The sequence below is a fragment of the Balaenoptera acutorostrata genome, chromosome 2 (genome assembly GCF_949987535.1).
Source record: "Balaenoptera acutorostrata chromosome 2, mBalAcu1.1, whole genome shotgun sequence".
Lineage (NCBI taxonomy): Eukaryota > Metazoa > Chordata > Mammalia > Artiodactyla > Balaenopteridae > Balaenoptera > Balaenoptera acutorostrata.
In genome coordinates, this window is record NC_080065.1 from 167,922,067 (window position 1) to 167,944,899 (window position 22,833).

Consider the following 22,833-nt stretch of genomic DNA (forward strand, 5'->3'; position numbering starts at 1 on the left):
ATGAGTGTTCCAGTTGCTTTGTAGCCTCTCCAGCACCTGGTACTGTCATTAAAAAAATATGTAGCTGTTCTCGGGCTTCCCTGGTGGCGCAGTGGTTGAGAATCTGCCTGCCAATGCAGGGGACACGGGTTCGAGCCCTGGTCTGGGAAGATTCCACATGCCGCGGAGCAACTAGGCCCGTGAGCCACAATTACTGAGCCTGCGCGTCTGGAGCCTGTGCTCCGCAACAAAAGAGGCTGCGATAATGAGAGGCCTGCGCACCGCGATTAAGAGTGGTCCCCACTTGCCGCAACTAGAGAAAGCCCTCGCACAGAAACGAAGACCCAACACAGCCATAAAAAAAAAAAAAAAAAAAAAAAAAGTAGGTGTGCAGTGGCATCTCATTGTGATTTTAACATGCACTTCCCTAATGGCTAATGATGCTGAACATCTTTTTTTTTTTTTTAACTCGAGTATTGTTTTTTTTTTTTTTTTTTAAATTTATTTATTATTTATTTTTGGCTGAGTTGGGTCTTCGTTTCTGTGCGAGGGCTTTCTCTAGTTGCGGCAAGCGGGGGCCACTCTTCATCGCGATGCGCGGGCCTCTCACTGTCGCGGCCTCTCTTGTTGCGGAGCACAGGCTCCAGATGCGCAGGCTCAGCAACTGTGGCTCACGGGCCTAGTTGCTCCGCGGCATGTGGGATCCTCCCAGACCAGGGCTCGAACCCGCGTCCCCTGCATTGGCAGGCAGATTCTCAACCACTGCGCCACCAGGGAAGCCCTCAAGTATTGTTGATTTACAATATTGTGTTAGTTTCAGGTGTACAGTAATTTGGTTATACAATACATATATATGTATACATCTATATTCTTTTTTTTCCAATTCTTTTCCATTATAGGTTATTACAAGATATTGAGTATAGTTCCCTGTGCTACACAGTAAATCTCTGTTGTTTATCTAGTTTATATATAGTGGCGTATCTCTGTTAATCCCGTACTCCCAATTTATCCCTCCTCCCCTTCCCCTTTGGTAACCATAAGTTTGTTTTCTAAATCTGTGAGTCTGTTTCTGTGCTGTAAATAAGTTCATTTGTATCATTTTTAGATTCCACATGTAAGTGATATCATGTATTTGTCTTTCTTTGCCTGACTCATGCACACTTAGTATGATAATCTCTAGGTTCATCCATGTTGCTGCAAATGGCATTATTTCATTCTTTTTTATTGCTGAGTAATATTCCAGTGTGTGTGTGTGTGTGTGTGTGTGTATGTATCTCACATCTTCTTTATCCATTCGTCTACTGATGGACATTTAGGTTGCTTCCATGTCTCGGCTATTGTAAATAGTAGTATTGCTATCAACATTGGGGTGCACATATCTTTTGAAATTAGAGCTTTCATCTTTTCTGGATATATGCCCAGAAGTGGGACTGCTGGATCGTATGGCAACTCTATTTTTAGTTTTTTAAGGAACCACCATATTGTTTTCCATAGTGGCTGCACCAATTTATATTCCCACCAACAGTGTACAAGGGTTCCCTTTTCTTCACACTCGCTCCTGCATTTATTTGTAGACTTTTGATGATGGCCATTCTGACCAGTGTGAGGTAATACTTCATTGTAGTTTCGATTTGCATTTCTCTAATAATTAGCCATGTTGAGCATCTTTTCATGTGCCTATTGGCCAACTGTATGTCTTCTTTGGAGACACGCTTACTTAGGTCTTCTGCCCATTTTTTTTTTGGTATTGTATTGTATTGTATTTATTTATTTATGGCTGTGTTGGGTCTTTGTAGCTGCGCACGGGCTTTCTCTAGTTGTGGTGAGTGGGGGCTACTCTTCGTTGTGGTGTGTGGGCTTCTCATCGTGGTAGCTTCTCTTGTTGTGGAGCATGGGCTCTAGGTGTGCGGGCTTCAGTAGTTGTGGCACACGGGCTCAGCAGTTGTGGCTCCCAGGCTCTAGAGCGCAGGCTCAGCAGTTGTGGTGCACGGGCTTAGCTGCTCTGCAGCATGTGGGATCTTCCTGGACCAGGGATCGAACCCGTGTCCCTTGTATTGGCAGGCAGATTCTTAACCACTGAGCCACCAGGGAAGTCCCTTCTGCCAATTTTTTGATTGTGTTGCTTCTCTGTTATTGAGTCATTTGAGGTGTTTGTATGTTTTGGAAATTAAGCCCTTGTCAGTTGCATCATTTTGCGAATATTTTCTCCCAGTCTGTAGGTTGTCTTTTCATTTTGTTTATGGTTTCCTTTGCTGTGCAAAAGTTTGTAAGTTTGATTAGGTCCCATTTGTTTACTTTTGCTTTTATTTCTTTTGCCTTAGGAGACTGACCTAAGAAACCATTGCTACAATTTATGTCAGAGAATGTTTTGCCTATGTTCTTCTAAGAGTTTTATGGTGTCATGTCTTATATTTAAGTCTTTAAGCCATTTCGAGTTTATTTCTGTGTATGATGTAAGGGAGTGTTCTAACTTCAATGATTTACATGAGGCTGTCCAGCTTTCCCAACACCACTTGCTGAAGAGACTGTGTTTTCTCCACTGTATATCCTTGCCTCCTCTGTCAAAGATTAATTGATGTAGGTGTGTGGATTTATTTCTGGGCTCTCTATTCCAATGATCCATGTCTGTTTTTGTGCCAATACCATGCTGTTTTGACTACTATAGCTTTGTAGTATCGTTTGAAGTCTGGAAGGGTTATGCCTCCAGCTTTGTTCTTTTTCCTCAGGATTGCTTTGGCAATTCAGGGTCTTTTGTGGTTCCACATAAATTTTAGGATTATATGTTGTAGTTTTGTGAAAAATGTCATGAGTAATTTGATAGTGATCACATTAAATCTGTAGATTGCTTTGGGTAGTACGGTCATTTTAACTATATTAATTCTTCCAGTCCAAGAGCACAGGATATCTTTACATTTCTTTGAATCATCTTCGATTTTCGATTTCTTTTATCAATGTTTTGTAGTTCTCTGCATATAAGTCTTTCACCTCCTTGGTTAGGTTTATTCCTAGGTATTTTGTTTTTTTTTTTTGATGCAATTTTCAACAGCATTTTTTTTTTTTTTTTAACTTTCTCTTTCTGACATTTCATTGTTAGGGTAAAGAAATACAACATATTTCTGTATATTAATCTTGTATCCTGCTACCTTGACAATCCTTTCATGTGCTTATTTGCCATCCATATGTCCTGTTTGGTGAAGGGTCTGTTTAAGTCTTTTGTCCATTTAAAAAATGTATTTATTTATTTATTTAAGGCTGCACTGAATTTTAGTTGTGGAATGCGGGATCTTTTAGCTGCGGCATGCGGGCTCATAGTTGTGGCATGCAGGCTTCTTAGTTGCGGCATGCATGTGGGATCTAGTTGACCAATCGATCCCTGGATCCCCAGTCCGATCCCTGGATTGAAACCAGGCCCCCTGCATTGGGAGCGTGGAGTCTTACCCACTGGACCACCAGGGAAGTCCTTTGTCCATTTTAGATTGGATTGTTCGTTGAGTTCTGAGAGTTCTTTATATATTCTGGATATAAGTCCTTTGTCAGATATGTGATTTGCAAATTTTCTCCAAATCTATAACTTGTCTTTTTATTCTCTCAAGTGTGTCTTCCACAGAACAAAGTTTTAAATTTTGATAAAGTCCAATTTATCAAGTTTTCTCTTATGGATCGTGCTTTTATGTCATGTCTAAGAGCTCTCTGTCTAACCCAAGGCCACAAAGATTTTCTCCTATTTTTTCTTCTAAAAGTTTATAGTTTTAAGTTTTACATGTAGATTTATGATCCATTTTGAGTTAACTTTTGTATAAAGGTGTGAGGTCTAAATTGAGGTTCATTTTTTGGTGTATGGATATCCAATTGTTCCAATATCATTCATTGAAAAGATTATCCTTTCTCCATTGAACTACCTTTGCACTTTTGTAAAAAAATCAGCCACCTGTATTTGTGCGAGTCTATTTTTTGACCCTATTCTGATCCCCTACTGACCTGACATTTACTTATTTATTTTTAAAATTTTTATTTTTTGGTGCAGCATGCCGGATCTTACTTCCTCAACCAGGGATTGAACCCGTGCCCACTGCAGTGGAAGCACAGAGTCTTAACCACTGGACCACCAGGGAAGTCTCTGACCTGATATTTGTTTATTTATTTAAATGTATTTATTTATTTAAATGTATTTATTTATTTAAATGTATTTATTTATTTAAATGTATTTATTTATTTTTAAAATTTATTTATTTATTTATTCTTTTGGCTGCATTTGGTCTTCGTTGCTGTGCACAGGCTTTCTCTAGTTGTGGCAAGCAGGGGCTACTCTCTGTCGCGGTGTGCGGGCTTCTCATTGTTGTGGCTACTCTTGTTGCGGAGCACAGGCTCTAGGGGCGCAGGCTCAGTAGTTGTGGCTCGCGGGCTCTAGAGTGCAGGCTCAGTAGTTGTGGCACATGGGCTTAGTTGCTCCACGGCATGTGGGATCTTCCTGGGCCAGGGCTTGAACCTGTGTCCCCTGCATTGGCAGGTGGATTCTTAACCACTGCACCACCAGGGAAGTCCTGACCTGATATTTAAATTTGAGCTCACTGGATAGTTCTGACCCCCTGAGAGGACAATGTGATGTAGCCCTAAGGTTGATTAAATGAATACATGCTTAGGCAAGGCTCGAGAATCCAGTCCCCTTGCTGGGCAAGACTACAGACCTGAAGGACAGTCATCCTAACTTGTCTGTACTTTTGAGAGACTCTAAGTCCCCAGGCCCAGATAATGCACAGCACCTTCTAGGGAATATCTGCCAGGGGGAAGTGTTTACCTTTCTTCCATTTGTTTCATGCTGGACATAACTTGGTTGGTTTTTTCTTCAAAAGATGTGATGGCTTCATTCTTCTGTTGTAAACTGCTCTCCGCATTCTATAAAAGCAAGGAAAGAGGGTCATTTTCTGCTTCTCCCTCACCCCCCTGCCTGCTCTGGATTACAAGTGGGTTCAACTATTCTTGTACTGTTTTTATAACACGTTCAAGAGCGTTTCATTAATTGCTGCTCTTCCCCAGAGCCCTGGAAGACAAACTGAGCCAAGGCTCCCACGTCATCAACATAAAGAAAGGCAGACGGGGAGTTTCCTGGAGTTCCAGTGGTTAGGACTCGGTGTTTTCACTGCTGTGGTGCAGGTTCAACCCCTGGTTGGGGAATTAAGATTCTGCAAGCCACCCGGCCAAAAAAAGAAAAAAAGAAAAAAAAAAGGCAGAGAGGGAGATACTGAAGCCCTCTGTTTGAACAGTCCATGCCCCTTTTTGAAAAGGAACTTCAGAGTCAGATCTGACTCAATGTTACTGAGTCTTCTCATGTGTCAGGCACATCCATGAGTTCACCTGACTCTTGCAGAGTTCTCATGGTGGGTGTTGTTAGCCTCCACTTCTCTGAGCAAGAGAGGGAGGCTCAGAAATAGAAAGCACCTGGGAAAAGGTTAGAGCACAAATATGGTGCAGCTGGGTTCTTACTCACAACCATGTGACTTTCTGAGTCCAGGCTTCTAACCATGGCAGATGCTGAGTGACTAGGAGGCAGCAAAAGAGCAACATGTTTCTGTGTGCCTACAAGAGACACTCTTAAAATACAAGGATACAGAAAGGCTGAAGACAGAAAGAAGTCCTGATAAATTCTTAAGAATATATAGACTGTAGTGTCTGGCTTTAAAGTAATAAAACTAGACATAAGCAACAAAAGAATAGCTAAACACCTCATATCTGGAAATGGAATAGCATATTACTAAAAACTATTGAGGTAAAAATAAAAGAAAAAAAAACCAGAAGAGAGATTATGAAATACTTAGAGCTGAAAGACAATGAAAACGCTCTGCAATATTTTACTATATTGAAGATGCACCCTAATTTTATATACCACTATGAAGGAAAAAACTGCTACTTGAAACATGTCATGCCATTGACTATAAGATGCATCTTGATTTCAAAGATGACAAATGTGAAAAACATGCTTTTTAGGTGAAATACTTCTGTCAAAATTTGAGGGCCATAGCTAAAGCAGTAATTGCAGGTAATTTTAAACTTTAAATAAAATGTTTAATGAAATTTAAAAAGATAAAACAGATGAGCTAAGCATGCATTTCAGAAGTTGAAAATGAGCCACAGAGCAAACCCAAAGAAATAAGAAAGAAAATAATAAAAGTGAGAGTAGAAATCAATGAAAAAGAAATAATAACAATACACAATAAAGAATATTAGAAAAAAAGCTGGTTCTCTGAAAAGATTATGAGAACAGACACACCTCTGGTAAGACCAGATAAGGAAGACAGAAAATGCAAAAAGAAAATGCTGAATGAAAGAGATTTAAAAATTCTGCAAAAGAATGTTATAAACAACTATGAACTAAAACATTTGAAAACCTAAACAAATAAGATATATTTTGGAAAAAAATATAAAAATATACTAAAATTGGTCTGAGAAGAAATGGAAAATATGAATAAGCCAGTAAACATTCAATAAATAGAAATGGTAGTCATAGTCTCCCTGCCCAAAAGGCCCAGCCCAGATGAATCCTACAACATGGGTGGGTTCTCAAAACTTTTGGAGAATAGACACTTTCTATCTTATAAACGTTATTTCAGAGAACGAGAACAGGAAACCTTATTTTATAGTACCAGTCCAACCATGATTCTGAAGCCAAATAAGGCTAGTAAAAGGAAAGAAAGAGGTCTGTCTCATATATAAACACACAGATTATATATAACATATTAGCTAACTGAGTTAAGAGTATATTTAAATATATCACAATCAAGCAGGAATCCAGGAACGTAAATGTATAAATTGCCACATAAATAAGGGAGAAAAAGAACAGGACTATCACAACAGATAAAATACAAAAAAGCCCAAAACATTTAATAAGGTTCAATATTTATTTATGAGAAAACATCTGAGCAAACAAGAAATAGAAAAGAACTTCCTTAACTAAGTAAAGATTATACATCAACCATCTAGTAAGCATTATTCTTGATGGAGAAATTTTTACATGCATTACTTTTAAGATCAGGACCACAAGTCTGCTTACTATTCCTACTACTGTTTAATGTAGTCATGGAGGTCCTGGCCAATGCTAAAAGAAACAAAAAAGAATGAGGAGTACAAAACCTGAGAGTGAAGAAATTAAACTGTCTTTATTTGCCTATGATATGATCAATCAATTACATCTAAAACCAACAGTATTAATAGACAAACTATTAGAACTAGGTGGTGAGCAAGGCTGTCAAACACAAGATCAACCTATAAAGCACAAAAGCACTTCTCTACATCAGCAAGACCTCACTAGGGGATGCAGCCAAAATAAGGCACCCATCACACTAGTGACAAGAACTAGACAGAATTGAGGAGTTCACCTAGAGAAAATGCAACTCTTATGGAATAAAAAGGACAAAAAAAGAGTAATCTATAAATTCAATGCAATTCCCATTTAAGAAATTCAGCTGGATTTTTTAAAAAGGAAATTTATACCTTATTCTAAAATTTTTGTCAAGAATCAGACTGTACTACAAAGCTACAGTAACCAAAACAGCATGATACTGGCACAAAAACAGCACATAGATCAATGGAACAGGATAGAAAGCCCAGAAATAAACCCACGCACTTATGGTCAATTAATCTACAGCAAAGGAGGCAAGAATATACAATGGAGAAAAGACAGTCTCTTCAGTAAGTGGTGCTGGGAAAAGTGCACAGCTACATGTAAAAGAATGAAATTAGAACATTTTCTAACACCATATACAAAAATAAACTTGAAATGGATTAAAGACCTAAATGTAATACTGGATACTATAAGACTCCTAGAGGAAAACATAGGCAGAGCACTCTTTGACATAAATCAGAGCAATATTTTTTTTGATCTGTCTCCTAGAGTAATGGAAACAAAAGCAAAACTAAACAAATGGGACCTAATTAAACTTATAAGCTTTTGCACAGCAAAGGAAACCATAAACAAAATGAAAAGACAACCTATGGAATGGGAGAAAACATTTGCAAATGATGTGACTGACAAGGGATTAATTTTGAAAATATACAAACAGCTTATACAGCTCAATATCAAAAAACCCAAACAACCCAATCAAAAAATGGGCAGAAGACCTAAACAGACATTTCTCCAAAGAAAACACAGATGGCCAATAGGCACATGAAAAGATGCTCAACTTGGCTAATTATTAGAGAAATGCAAATAAAAACTACAATGAAGTATCACCTCACACCAGTCAGAATGGTAATCATCAAAAAGTCTGCAAATAATAAATCCTACACTGTTGGTAGGAATGTAAATTGGTGCAGCCACTGTGGAAGACAGTATGGAGGCTCCTTAAAAAACTAAAAATGGAGTTACCATATGATCCAGCAGTCCCACTCCTGGGCATATATCCGGAAAAGACGAAAGCTCTAATTCAAAAAGATACATGCACCTCAGTGTTCACAGCAATACCATTTACAATAACTGAGACATGGAAGCAACCTAAATGTCCATCAACAGATGAATGGATAGGGGCTTCCCTGGTGGCGCAGTGGTTAAGAATCCGCCTGTCAATGCAGGGGACACGGGTTCGAGCCCTGGTCCGGGAAGATCCCACATGCCGCAGAGCAACTAAGTCCATTCACCACAACTACTGAGCCTGCACTCTAGAGCTCGTGTGCCACAACTACTGAAGCCCGCGTGCCTACAGTGCGTGCTCCGCAACAAGAGAAGCCACTGCAATGGGAAGCCTGTGCACTGCAACGAAGAGTAGCTCCCACTCGCTGCAACCAGAGAAAGCCCATGCATGGCAACAAAGACCCAATGCGGCCAAAAATAAAAATAAAAAACAATAGATGACTGGATAAAGAAGATATGGTATATATATACATTGGAATATTATTCAGCCATAAGAAAGAAGGAAATAATGCCATTTGCAGCAATATGGATGGACCTAGAGATTATCATACTAAAGTGAAGTCAGACAGACAAAGACAAATATCATATATCACACATAGAATCTAAAAAAATGATACAAATGAACTTATTTACAACACAGAAACAGACTCACAGACTTAGAAAAGAAACTTATGGTTACCAAAGGGGAAAGGGGTGAGGAGGGATAAATTAGAAATTTGGGATTAACAGATACACACCACTACATATAAAATAGATAAATAAGGACCTACTGTATAGCACAGGGAACTATATTCAGTATTTTGTAATAACCTATAATAGAAAAGAATCTGAAAAAGAATCACCTTGCTGTACACCTGAAACTAACACAACACTGTAAATTAATTATACTTCAATTAAAAAAAAAAGAAAAAAAAGGATAAATGTTTACAAATAGATAAGTCAAACAAAAAAAGAAGAGGGAAAAAAGGGGGAAAAGTGGGCAGTCTTGACCTATGTTATGGGTCGAGTGTGTCCCTCCCAAATCCATTATGTTGAAGTCCTAACCCCCAGTACCACCCAGGATCTTATTTGGAAAAAGGGTCACTCACCACAGACCTAATTAGTTAAGATGAGGTCACACTGGAGTACGGTGGGCTCCTAATCCAATATGACTGGTGTCCTTATACAAAGGGGAAATGTGGCCACAGGCATGCACACACAGGGAGAAAGCTGTGTGAAGATGAGGGCAGAGATGGAGGTGATAACTTTTCCAAGTGAAGGAACCCCAAATATTGCCAGCAACCACCAGAAGCTAGGAGAGACGGATGGGACTGACTTCCTCACAACCCTCAGAGGAAACCTTTCCTGCCAACACCTTACCCTGAAACTTCTGGCCTCCAGTACTGTGAGATGGCAAATTTTTGTAAAGCCACTCAGTTTGTGGTACTTTGTTACAGTAGCCCTAGCAAACTAACAGAACCAACCAGACAGTAAAACATACTACAAAGCTATGGCAATTAAAACAGACAAATAAACCATCAAGCAGAATAGAGACCTAAGAGATAGTTACATTTACATAGGAACTTGATATATGATAAAGGTGGCACAACATACCAATGAGAAAAGTATGATTAGCTTTTAAGCAGCTTACTATATGGAGAAAAAGAAAACTGGATCCCTAGGTAAGGCCATATACAAAGGTTAACTCTAGATACATTAAAAACCTAAATGTGAAAGGTTTAGACAACTAGTGTGGAATATCTTTGACATCTAGGCATGAGAAAGAGTTCTAAAACAAAACCCCCAAACTGCAAACCATATGTGAAAAATCAACACATTAGACTACATCAAAAATAGGGACTTAAGGACAGTAGATGACAGACTAGGAGAAGATATTTACAACCTGTAAACCAGTAAAGGACTAATATTTAGACCATACATGGAATTACTACTAATCAACAAGGAAAACATAGGAAACCCAAAAGAAAAAAGGACAAAAAATATGAATAGGCAAGCCACAAAGAAGAAACATAAATGGCTAACCAACATGAAGGGATGCTCAAGCTCACTAGACTGAGAAATGAACATTAAATCAACTGTACCCTCGCAATACAGGCACCACAGGACACAGCTGGAGGGAGCGTGTGTTGGTGCAGCCCTTCTGGAAAGCAGTGTGGCTGGGCTTATGCAAACCGAGGACACAAAGGAAGAAAGGAAGTGTCTGGCTGGGAGGACACTACAATTATGTCTGCCAGAGAGATTTCAGAGGGAGATGGGTACACTAGCTGCCAAGGTGTTGCTTGTGCTAGCGCAGTGGAGGAAAACTGTTTGTCCGTCACCGGGGGAATGGGCAAGAAAACACAGTGGGTACAAACGCTGGGAAGCTAAACTGCACTATGAAGCCAACAGCAGATATACATGCGGATGAATGTAGCACTGAGGGAGAAAAAGTAAGGAATAGAATGAGATCCACAGCACAATACCACTTAGGTAAATTAAAATTCATGTCCTCAAAATGATACAACATGTTTTAGAATGACAAATATAAATAAAAAGATAAACACTTTAGAATGTTGGCCTAGAGGAAAGAGGATGGGAGTAGGGGTGGGGGATAAAAGGAAATAAGAAAACAGGAGGGGTGTCTTATTATAGTGCCCCAAACGGAGGGATATGACTGACTCAACCTTCTGCATCTGAAGCTCAGAGGGAGAAAAGGGTATGAAGCCAGAATTCCAGCAGCACCAGAGACGGACTTGGGGGTGCTGTTTCCCCAGGTAACCCAACGTATGCTGTGCTGACTCAGCAGCCAGGGGTTTGGCACTGTCAAAGCAGATGTTGTGACCCTTGTTAGTTATGGCAAACATTTAGTCAAACTGTCGCTTGCCCAAACTTGGAAGATGGAATCCACGCAACTGTGCCAGGGCCCCAGAATGCTAGGATGTGCAGTGGGGCTTGCCATGTGAACAGGTGCTATAAGCAAGGGGTTTGCAGGGAGAGATGGACAGGGATACAGAGGCCAAAGGTAGGGGCCTCACAGGTTAGAAAAGTCAACTGCTTCTGGACTCAGAAGGAAGAGAGAGGACTGGAGAGTGAGCCATATGGCCCTGTGACATCCTGCAGCGAAGATCAGAGTAGGCTGCTTTCCTCATGCCTCGAGCTGTTGTTCCAGATGACTGGCCACTAACATGAGAAAGACTGACACAGCAAAGAAACGGAGCAGGTGTGGGAACTGTGTTTACTCATAACTACGGTCACTGACACATGGATCAAGTGGATGCAAGCAGACCAGAGGCTGTGACAGAGGGAACTGGACTGTCCAAGAAACCACCAGTCTGGTCTGAAAAATATCTGACTGTTGGATCCCTTATACAACCTCCAGGCCAGTAGACCGACACTGGCAAGAAGCTGGCCGTCAAAGCTGTGTAGCCCACTCCACGAGAACCCACTTCCCATGAGCCACTGAAGATGGTGGCCTCAGGGGCCACGGAGGTCAGCGGACATGCTCTCTAGAAGGCAGAAGCGGTAGCCAGACATGCTAAGAAATGGAGTCTTCGGTACCCTGGGCAGCCTTCACGGTTCCTGCCCAGAGGATACAATGACCACCAAGGGCCAGGGACTGCCAGGTGTGTCCCTTGCTTCCTCTTTCCCAATAGGCATTTCATCATGGTTATCCTGTTTCTGCTCTACCAGTTCACCCTGGGCAGGACAGGCTAACGTGACTGACAGATAGTCTTCTAGTTGGAACACAGGCCCTGTGGGCTTGAGGGAGACTGCTGCCCATCGCCCAGGGTTGTGGACTCTGAGGAAGCAGGGCTTGCCGGTAGCTCAGTGGGGTCGACTGGTAGTGACAACTACATCTACCCACACCTGCTTTCCCCTTCACCTGGCCTGCAGCCCAGAACCAACAGCCCCAGGCTCCCCTTGCAGCCAAGCCTGGCCATGCTGACTAGCCCTTTCCTATGTGATCGGAAGAAATGGTGGGTGCAACTGCTGTCTCACTGTTTGAGAACAAATCCCCGGCTCTGGACTTTTGCTCTTCTCCCCACTTCTGCTGCCAAGAATGGTGACAACTCAAGTGGCCTTGAGAGCTGGAGCTGCCATTAGTCTGAATCCCTGAATGACTGTGGGGAGAAAAACCACTGGTCTGAAATGCTTTAAGCTATTATAGTAGTTTAGTTTCCCCTAACGTGTATTAACAGTATGTCTATATGCCAACCAAAACCAGAAGAAAACATGAAAAAATTAAAACAGATAATTTGTTGGGAGGGTAAAACTATTTTCTTCCTTTTCTCTTTTTGCTTCAATTTTCATTGTTGCAATTACAAAAAATATTAATTATGTAATAATTTTAAAAAAGATGGACAAAATAGCACAGTTTATTTGTACGGTCTGCTCTCACATTATCTTTGACATAGATGTTACTACTAGTAACACTGAAACCACTCTATGCAAAAGGAAGTGGGACTGTTTCGGCAATAAAATAGGAAAGAGAACTTCAAAAAAGGAAAAGTTTTGAGGACACAGAATGGAATCCTTCTGGGTAGCTTCTGGGCAAGAAAGTGTTGCAGTGTTTAGATGCTGTCTTTCAAACTCTGGCGTGACCGGTTCTTTCTGGGCTAGCTCCCCTTGACCACTCTGAAATGACCAGGGAGGTGATCTTGGAGACTCAGCAAGATTAATTTATTGGCAAAGCTTGAAAAGGCAATACTAACTAATATCCTTAATCCACTTCTCCATTTCTTGGGGCAAACAATTAGTACCTGAAGTAGACAGAAACAGACAGCAGGGGGACAGTGAACGTATGACAGGCAAAGTTCAGGTTTAGATTCAAGAGACACAGTTCAGTTTTCAGCTCTATTTATTAGCTGTGCCACCAGGGACATGTGACTTAGCCATTTGATTTTGCCTTGTCACTTATATTTTCCCCCATTTTATAAACTTTTGTCAGGGATTGCCGGGAGACTCAAATAAAATAAATGCGGGGCTTCCCTGGTGGCGCAGTGGTTGGGAGTCTGCCTGCCGGTGCAGGGGACGCGGGTTCCGGCCCTGGTCTGGGAGGATCCCACATGCCGTGGAGCAGCTGGGCCCGTGAGCCACAATTACTGAGCCTGCGCGTCTGGAGCCTGTGCTCGGCAACAAGAGAGGCCGCGATAGTGAGAGGCTCACGCACCGCGATGAAGAGTGGCCCCCGCTTGCCGCAACTAGAGAAAGCCCTCGCACAGAAACGGAGACCCAACACAGCCAAAAAAAAAAAATTAAAAATAAATAAATAAACAAATAAAATAAATGCAATAACATGTAAGATGGCCTAGGACCAGGTCTGCAAATACTAGGCCCTCACAGATGTGTCTATTCTCTCCTTCTGCAGGAAGAATGACCCAAGACTGGAAAGGCAGCACGTGACAAGCTCTACCATTGTGGACAAGCAGCAGGAAACCGGGTTGTGATGTGGACATAAAGCCAAGTCCCACCTGAACTTTGTGAAACATCTGTAAGTTAATTGCTTTGACTTCCTCCAGCTGCTGGCGAAGGGCAACTAGAGTGTCCTGCTTCTCGTGGGTGTCCTTTTCTAGTAACTTCATTGCGATTTCCATTTCGGTTTTCATTCCAATTTGTAGCTCCAGTTCTTTTTCTAGTTCCTTAAAAGGATATTAATAAGGAAAATATTATTAAAGTAGATCACAGAAATGAACTTAACTGATGTTGTATCTTGGGCAGTGCTGAAAATACAAATGGAAGGTCAGAATAGGTTAGGGAGACGTAGACAAGTCTGTCTGGAGCGTTAACTAGATTAAGTTTTTCCCCTTTCCTCATTTTACAGTGAACACTGGCTCTGCATCAAGTCAACAGAAAGCGGGTACGTGGCAATGAGGGATACTCCATGAGTATTTTTTTTCACACGTTAAAAACTTTATTTGCATAAAAACTCACTTTTTTTTTTTTTTTTAAATATTTATTTATTTATTTATGGCTGTGTTGGGTCTTCGTTTCTGTGCTAGGGCTTTCTCTAGTTGTGGCAAGTGGGGGCCACTCTTCATCGCGGTGCGCGGGCCTCTCACTATCGCGGCCTCTCTTGTTGCGGAGCACAGGCTCCAGACGTGCAAGCTCAGTAATTGTGGCTCACGGGGCCCAGCTGCTCCGCGGCATGTGGGATCTTCCCAGACCAGGGCTCGAACCCGTGTCCCCTGCATTGGCAGGCAGATTCTCAACCACTGCGCCACCAGGGAAGCCCCTCACTTGTTTTTAAAAGCAGGTTGAAGCATGTGTGTGCAAAGTGCTGAGAGAAGTAACATAGAAGGAACAAACTGAGGAATCTTTCTGATAACTCTCAGGCTCGCAAACTCACCAAACGGGCTTTCTTCTCCTCCTTCAGCTGCTTCCACACGTCATTGTACATTTCATCCAGACCTTGCCGAGTCTGCTTGTAAGTCTCCAGCTCAACTTTTGTATCCTGTTTTGTTATCTGTGATCAAATAAGAGCACCAGAGGAATGGTTTGCTTACAGAAGCAAGCTAACTACAAAGTATTTAAAAATATAACATATATATATATTTTTAACAGTAGCATAATTTCTATTTTTTTAAGAATAATAGAGAAAGGTTAAAATTTTAAAGGTATTTTGAAATATCTTTGAACATGAAGGATGAGAGCAAGCCAATAGATTTTTGAAAAGGTAGGTGCAGAAAACAATTTAATTTTCTTTAAAACAGAATAGTCTGTTTTAGTTCTGAGTGGGAAAGGTCCCCATTCAGTATTTATCTAGCACATTTTTAGCACTGGGTGAATTTCGAGATGAATCAGATATGGTCTCTACTCTCAAGTCATCAGGTGAGACAGCTGCAAGCCAGCAATTCTACACAACAGCAAGTGGATTCTATAATGGAGGGAGGTGCAAAGAGCTATGGAAACATGGGAGAAGAAGGGTCCAGACCTACTGATGGGTGCCAGAGGCAGCATCACAGGGGACCGGGCTCATGAGAGAAGCTGAAGAGAGAACAGGAACTTTCACTCGCAAAGGCCCAGAGGCAAGGGAGCAGTGCACTTGGGAAACCCCAAGTGGTCCAGGTGGCCTGAGAGTGACACGGAAGGGCACTGCGGCAGGATTTTCTGGTGTCAAACAAGGCATCTTTGCACGTTTTGAGCTTGAGATCTCTGATGGACATGTCTGAGTGAGGAACATGCCGCCCAGCTGCAAGGCCTACTTCTCACCTCTACGCTTTTTTCGCTTTTCTCACGAATTAATTCATTTTGTTCTCTTAATTGTTGCTGTTCTTCTTGAAGTGAACAAATTCGGTCTGTTGCAGCTGAAAGCTGATTAAGAAAGAGTTTTAGATTTCTTAACATCAAAATGAATCTTACTGTTCAAATTAAAAGCTAACATTTGGCATCTTCACAATTGACAATGTATTTTCACATATGTGATATTTTATTTTTTATCCTTGTTTTGAATAGGTAATACATTCACATGGTTCAAAATTCCAAAGATATAAAAACATAAACAGTAAAATCTCTCTCTTACCCCTGCCCCTAGCCATCTCTGCCCTCCCCAGATATTCTTCTTTTACAAAAATGATAGCATACTACTTCACGTGGGCAAAGATTTATGGACACAAAATATTAGAAACAGCTTAAACGTCCAATACTAGAAATGGTTTAACAAATCACAGTAAAAGCATAAAGCAGAAATATGTAGTTATTAAAATACTTACAAAAGCTTTTAATGCCTTGAGAACATACTTATGATACAATAAAAATAAAAAAGCAGGTTATACAGTATGTTCTCACGTCTAGTTTAAAGAAAAAAACTTAACTATGTTAAAAATCCTTAAGAGGAAAAACGAAAACAAACAAAAAAAGCTTAAGAAGAGATGGGGACTCTACATACAGCTGTCACTTAGCTGAGGGATAATGGGCTTTTTTCCCCCTGATTCTTCATTCTTTTTAGTTTTTCTAGCCAATGAGCAAAAGGGTATCTTATCACTAGAGAGAGAATCAAAGAATCTGGGAGAGGAATCACAACCAAACCATTAAAGATGTGCCCCAGGAAAACATCTTCCTTGCCCTGAACGAGTTAACGTAGTTTAGGGAAAAGTGTATAGGAGCAGGTGCCTTCATGTACCTGCTGAGGAGAGGCTAGCAGGAGAGGCGAGTAAATACCCCAACCAAACTGTCCTTTCCCAGCCTCTGAGCCAGCCTGGAGAGAGAAGGTGAGGCCGGAGAAGGAGAAAGAGGCCAGACATTTGCCCTCCATACTTGGCTGTGCTCTTAGCATCATTCACTAACGGGGGGCCCTGAAGCACTGAACTCCTCACCTCCTCTTGGTCAACAGCATCTAGGTCCACTCAGACTCAGAACCCAGGACTGGGGTTTCTAAACATAACTGCTGGGCCCAAGTAAGAAACTTTAAGGCTTGAAACGAGGTGCTACTTGCTGCAAGGGAAGAAGCAGGCAAAAACCGTAAGCTAATTCCCATCCTACTCTCTGAAGACGTAGGGAGCACACCCTGAAGTGAGAGGTATACTTTTCTCTGAAGTACATTTTCTATTACATCTGTTTGCCTTTGGAGGAAAAATAAGCCAGTTGTTCAGTTTCAAAAGCTAAATTAGACTTTCATTCAAAGCATGCCACCTCCCCTCAGAATGGGAGAAAATATTTGCAGATGAAGCAACAGACCAGGGATTAATCTCCAAAATATACAAACAGCTCATGCAGCTCAATATCAAAAAAACAACCCAATTGAAAAACAGGCAGAAGATCTAAATAGACATTTCTCCAAAGAAGACATACAGATGGCCAAAAAGCACATGAAAAGATGGTCAACATCACTAATTATTAGAGAAATGCAAATCAAAACTACAATGAGGTATCACCTTACACCGGTCAGAATGGCCATCATCAAAAAATCTACAAACAATAATTGCTGGAGAGGGTGTGGAGAAAAGGCAACCCTCCTATACTGTTGGTGGGAATGCAAATTGGTACAGCCACTATGGAGAACAGTATGGAGGTTCCTTAAAAAGCTAAAAATAGAGCTACCATATGATCCAGCAATCCCACTCCTGGGCATATATCCAGAGAAAACCATAATTCTAAAAGATATATGTACCCCAATGTTCATTGCAGCATTACTTACAGTAGCCAGGACATGGGAGCAACCTAAATATCCATCAACAGAGGAATGGATAAAGAAGATGTAGTACATATACACAGTGGAATATTACTCAGCCACAAAAAAGAATGAAATAATGCCATCTGCAGAAACACGGATTGACCTAGAGATTGTCAGACTGAGTGAAGTAAGTCAGACAGAGAAAGACAAATATCATACAGTATCGCTTATACGTGGAATCTAAAAAAGGGTATAAATGAACTTATCTACAAAAGAGAAACAGAGTTACAGATGTAGAAAACAAACTTACGGTTACCAGGGGGTAAAGGGCGGGGAGGGATAAACTGGAAGATTGGGATTGACATATACAAACTACTATACATAAAACAGATAACTAGTAAGGACCTACTGTATAGCACAGGGAACTCTACTCATTACTATGTAATGGCCTATATGGGAAAAGAACCTAAAAAAGAGTGGATGTATGTATATGTATAGTTGATTCGCTTTGCTGTACACCTGAAACTAACACAACATTGTAAATCAACTATACTCCAATAAAAATTATAAAAAAAAAACAAAGTATGCCACCTCATCTGGGAGAACAAAGAGTGAATCCGCTTGTTCTAAAATCAACTAAGGGGACTTCCCTGGTGGTGCAGTGGTTAAGAATCCGCCTGTCAATGCAGGGGACATGGGTTCGAGCCCTGGTCCAGGAAGATCCCACATGCCGTGGAGCAACTAAGCCCGTGCGCCACAACTACTGAGCCTGCACTCTAGAGCCTGCGAGCCACACCTACTGAGCCCGTGCACCACAACGACTGAAGCCCGCACGCCTAGAGCCTGTGCTCCACAACAAGAGAAGCCACCGCAATGAGAAGCCCCCTGCATCACAACGAAGAGTAGCCCCCACTCACCGCAACTAGAGAAAGCCTGTGTGCAGCAACGAAGACCCAACGCAGCCAAAAATAAATAAAATAAAATAAAATAAAATAATTTAAAAAATAAATAAATAAAATCAAATCAACTAAGGTCTCCTTGAGTGCCTCCACATGCTAAGTGTTGGGCAAGGCACATTTAAATGGTATTAACCTAATTTAATCTTTACAATACTATTGTTAAGTGTGTTGAATTATCACCCAATTTAGAGATGAGGAAAGTGAGGCCCAAAGGCCCACTCCACCCCCCAGGTGAATTCGAGTCCTTCAGCTCTAAGGGCGATGAAGTCTCTCCCATGATGCCCATCTTTGAATTTCTTTCTCCTGTTACAAATCTGAGCTCCTCTCCTGAAAGCTGTTCAGGCCTGGCCCCTCAGGAGGGCGCAGGAAGTTTAAAGTGAGCCTTAAACTGGGTCCTCCATTACAAAGGTGTGCTCTGCGACTCTCCTTTCAGCTGTAACCTGCCTCCACACCGTGGGGGGGTCACTCTCTGGCCCCCCTCACAGCCCTCTTCCTTCCCGGTGAGACTTGGTGGGGAGGGCCGAGCAGCCAGGGACCGCTACCTGTGGAAAGCCTCAGAAAGGCTGAGCAACCCCCCTCCTGCTAACAGGAGACAAGATGTGTCCACCAAGGAGACTGCCGGGCAGCTGGCAGCAAGCTTTCTTCCTCGGCCTCAGCCCTCCTTCTTCCTGTCCTTTCATTCTCTCTCTTCCTAGTGAGAAAGCAGAGAAAGACCACACTGGAGAGGCCGAAACAAGGAAGGGGTGGGCGAGGATACTTTTACCCCATAAAAGAGCCTGTGCCTTCTGGGCAGCAGGGAGACACACTACATCACAGGAAAGGTGGGAAAAGAGGAAGAGAATAGCACGTTCACAAAAGGAGTAGGGCTTTTCCAACTAGGACTTGTCTTCTACTGGACCACTGTGAGGTGATAAAACCTAAGTCACTTAGAACTGGCTCATGATCAGTTGCACTGGCTCATGGGAGCCCCGGCCAGGGCAGAACATGGACATTCTGAGGATGTGAAATTCTGAGAATGTCTGTCCTGTGCAGCTCAACCCAAGGTTAGCAATTCCCATTCCTACCAGTGAGAAGCTCTGGTCAGATATACCAACCATACCATTTCTCTTCTTGGGTCATTCTGTTTTAAGAATTTCAGTAAGTTACAAACCTCTTCTTGAAGCTTTGAATTAGTCTTTTCCAACCCTTCTATCTTGGTTTGAAGATCCCCAACTGTGCAGCTGTAAAAAAGAAAATATTAAGTGAATGCGAACTTATAAAAGCTGACTGTTTTCCCAATCTGTAAACAATGAGGATAGAGATTCCTAGATTTCCTGTATGAAATGGAGAGTCAAAGGGCCTCCAATTAACTCATAGATGAGAATTCTAAATATATATGTATGCAGTGTGTGTGTGTGTGTGTATATATATATATATATTTTTTTTTTTACGGAAAAGTTTTCAATGTTTTCTCCAAATATGCTACCCATTTCTTGTTTAGCCAACTGGAAAGAAAACAGCGTTTCCCCCAACACACTATATGGGAACCAAAACGCGCTGGCAGTCATATATCTAAAGTAATATTCATAACAAGATATTGGTACTTTTGGGTAGTAGGATCAAAGGTGATTTTTAAATCTTTTTTATACTTTGTCCCATTTTTCACATATTCTTTAAGTAATATGCACTACTTTCATACCGAAAAATACGTAAAAAGCTAATGTAGACTTGACAAACAACAATAATAACCACAACAATAATAGTAGTAGTTTTCTTTTTGGACAATGTGTCAGGCCCTCTTTGTTCTAAGCACTTTAAATGCATCAACTCCCCACAATTCTGTGAGGCAACTCTTATTGTTAATCTGTTTTACAGATGAGGAAACCATAACTTTATATTGAAAAACTCACTTAACTTCATACCCCTATGAACCCAGGTGGTCTGGCTCCAGGGCCTGCACTTTTAGGCAACAGACCCTACTGCCAAAAACTGGGGCTTTTTGCCGGTGAGGGGGGGTACCAAGAAACAAACCTGACAAGGCTAATGAACCAAGGTTCAAGAATTGGGCGGGAGAAAAATAAAAATACAAATTGACACAAAATGAAAAAGTCAACAAAACAAAACATATAGAAGGAATTACAAGTTTTAAGAGTATGCCATTTTCAATTCTGTACCAGCTACATAACTCAGAAACTATCAATAAAATTTCTATTTTTCCTTAGAAAACATAAATTATCAAAAAAGATATATCCTCACGAGGAGAAAAGCTAGATGAATTAACAGCTAAGGAAAAACTGAAAAGCTGGCAAAGTACTGCCTCCATACAGGCTTTGAGCTTCAAATTTTTAAGGAGCAAATAATGCTCATGAACTAGAAGGTGTTCCCAGGCACAGAAACAAGGCAAAGCTTCCTGATTCATTTTGTGAAGCTGCATAACCCTGATACCATGCCAGAGGGGAAACTATGGAACAACTATGTTAGGTTACATGTTAAGAGAATGATTACATTATTAAAGCTATGATCAAGTAGAGTTTATCCCTACGAAGAAATCCATTAATAAACTATACTACATCAATAGATTAAGGGATAAAAGTCATGATTAACTTAATGGATGCTAAAAGGCATTTGATAAAATTCAACATCTATTCCTTATAAAAGTTCTCAATAAACTAAGAATGGATTAAGAATCTCACTCTCAAAATAAAAGCCAGCGTCACACCTCAGGAAAGCTCAGAGCAGCACTACCCTAGGTATGTTCTGAAGAACACACTAGCTCCTTTGCCTGTTTCATTGGCTTTGGGGGCCAGACAGGCTGCTCCCGCAGAGAACTGCTAATGTGCACAGTGTACTCTCTAAAGAGGGTTCAGAGAGAGAATTATATTTCCCAAACACGTTAGGCTGAGAATCTCCATCCATTCTCCATCAACACCCGCAACAACTAGTGTTTCATGAAACACAGGAGCAGCTTTCCAATTAAAATGAAAATTCAAGCTAAAGATACCTGCTATCACTATTGAATTGCTTTCAGAGGTCTAGCCCAGTGGTTTTCAACCCCCTTTTTCCTGCCCAGAACGTTGGAGGGATGTGTGTTGATTCCCAGCAGCAATAACGCTTCCCATGCAGTGATTTCCAACTAAGTTGCGGTGGGCTAAGGGGTGGAGAGGTTTCATTTATTACTCTCTAATTTGCATAACTACACAGAACAAAAGATCAAAGGATTCCCCAAAGCTCTCTATCAAGAAATCATACTTCTACAGTCTGTACACATGAGCACTGAACGACAACCTTTTTTCTTGGTTTGGAAAAAAGTTAGTTATAAATATATGGCAACTCAAAAAGGTTCCATGAGGCAATTACTGGGCACTGAGAATGAACCGCAACACTGGAAAAAGGAGGAAGTCCTACCTTAAGTGCCGGTTAAGTTCTTCCACATAATTTTTTTGATCAAGGACATCAGTAATTCTTTCATGTCTTTTAAAAAGAACATAAAAAGAGAGAAATTCTTTTTACTCAGGGTTAATACTTTGTAACTGTCCCCCAACCTTCCAGTCACCTTGTAGGAGTACCAATGTCATCAGGAAACCAAGAGATGGTTAGAGCTTAGTAATGTCTGCACAGTCCTGAGTGAACCAGCAAGGCGGGCTGGGAAGACATGGGACACACTGGAAACAGGCTGCCTGGAGAGGAACCTCCCTGCAGACGCTCCTCCCACCTCTCCCCTAGCATTTGAGAAAGCCACTGGCATGCAAGGTAGAAACACCAAAAGCCACATGTAAATGGCTCTCGAGTTAGGAGATGAAGCAGCCCTTGTTATATTGAAGGAAAAGAAGCTGCCTCAGAAAAGAAGACCACAAGACTCTTCAAAACACAAAGCTGATTAGTCTGGGTTAAAAAAAAAGACTCTGGGAACTCTGGCGGTCCAGTGGTTAGGACTCCACGTTTCACTGCCAAGGGGGTAGGTTCAATCCCTGGTCAAGGAACTAAGATCCTGCAAGCTGTGCAGCATGGCCAAAAAAAAAAAAAAAAGCAAAAAGCAAAAACACAACACAACAAAACAAAACTTCATACATCTTTATAAAAAAAGCAAAAAAGACTTCATCATTTTAAAGTTCGGCTCCCCCCACCAATTTCTTTACATACATATGTACATAAATGGGATCATCTGACCCAGGTTCATGCCACAGGTGCTGGATCTGCTGGTCAGTGCAGTCATTTTTTTTCTTTTACCTTTCTGCCCTTTACATAGCTCTCCCAGGTAACACATACTGATAGCTTGTTGAGTATCCTATGTGTATATAATCATAATATCTACATGTTTTTACATATAGTATATGCAATTAAAATATAAAATATATGTTAGAGAATTTTGGGGTTTTAAAAAATGGGATATATATACTTCTCAGTATTATACTTTTCTCACTCAATAA

General features: G+C 41.1%; 1 protein-coding gene across 4 annotated transcripts in view; it reads right to left on the bottom strand.

Annotated features, from left to right (window-relative positions):
• The window catches only part of RUFY1 (RUN and FYVE domain containing 1), a 58,575-nt gene that overhangs the window by 11,252 nt on the left and 24,490 nt on the right, over window positions 1-22,833 (bottom strand). For 3 of the 4 annotated variants that reach the window (XM_057539560.1, XM_007169866.3, XM_007169863.2), the window contains 6 exons: window positions 21,812-21,877; window positions 19,578-19,647; window positions 15,569-15,670; window positions 14,706-14,822; window positions 13,831-13,998; window positions 4,775-4,872 (listed from right to left, as the gene is read on the bottom strand). In XM_057539560.1, the coding sequence (XP_057395543.1) occupies window positions 4,775-4,872; window positions 13,831-13,998; window positions 14,706-14,822; window positions 15,569-15,670; window positions 19,578-19,647; window positions 21,812-21,877 (621 nt within the window). The remainder of the gene's footprint in view (window positions 1-4,774; window positions 4,873-13,830; window positions 13,999-14,705; window positions 14,823-15,568; window positions 15,671-19,577; window positions 19,648-21,811; window positions 21,878-22,833) is intronic. The other variant, XM_057539553.1, reaches the window with a different exon arrangement.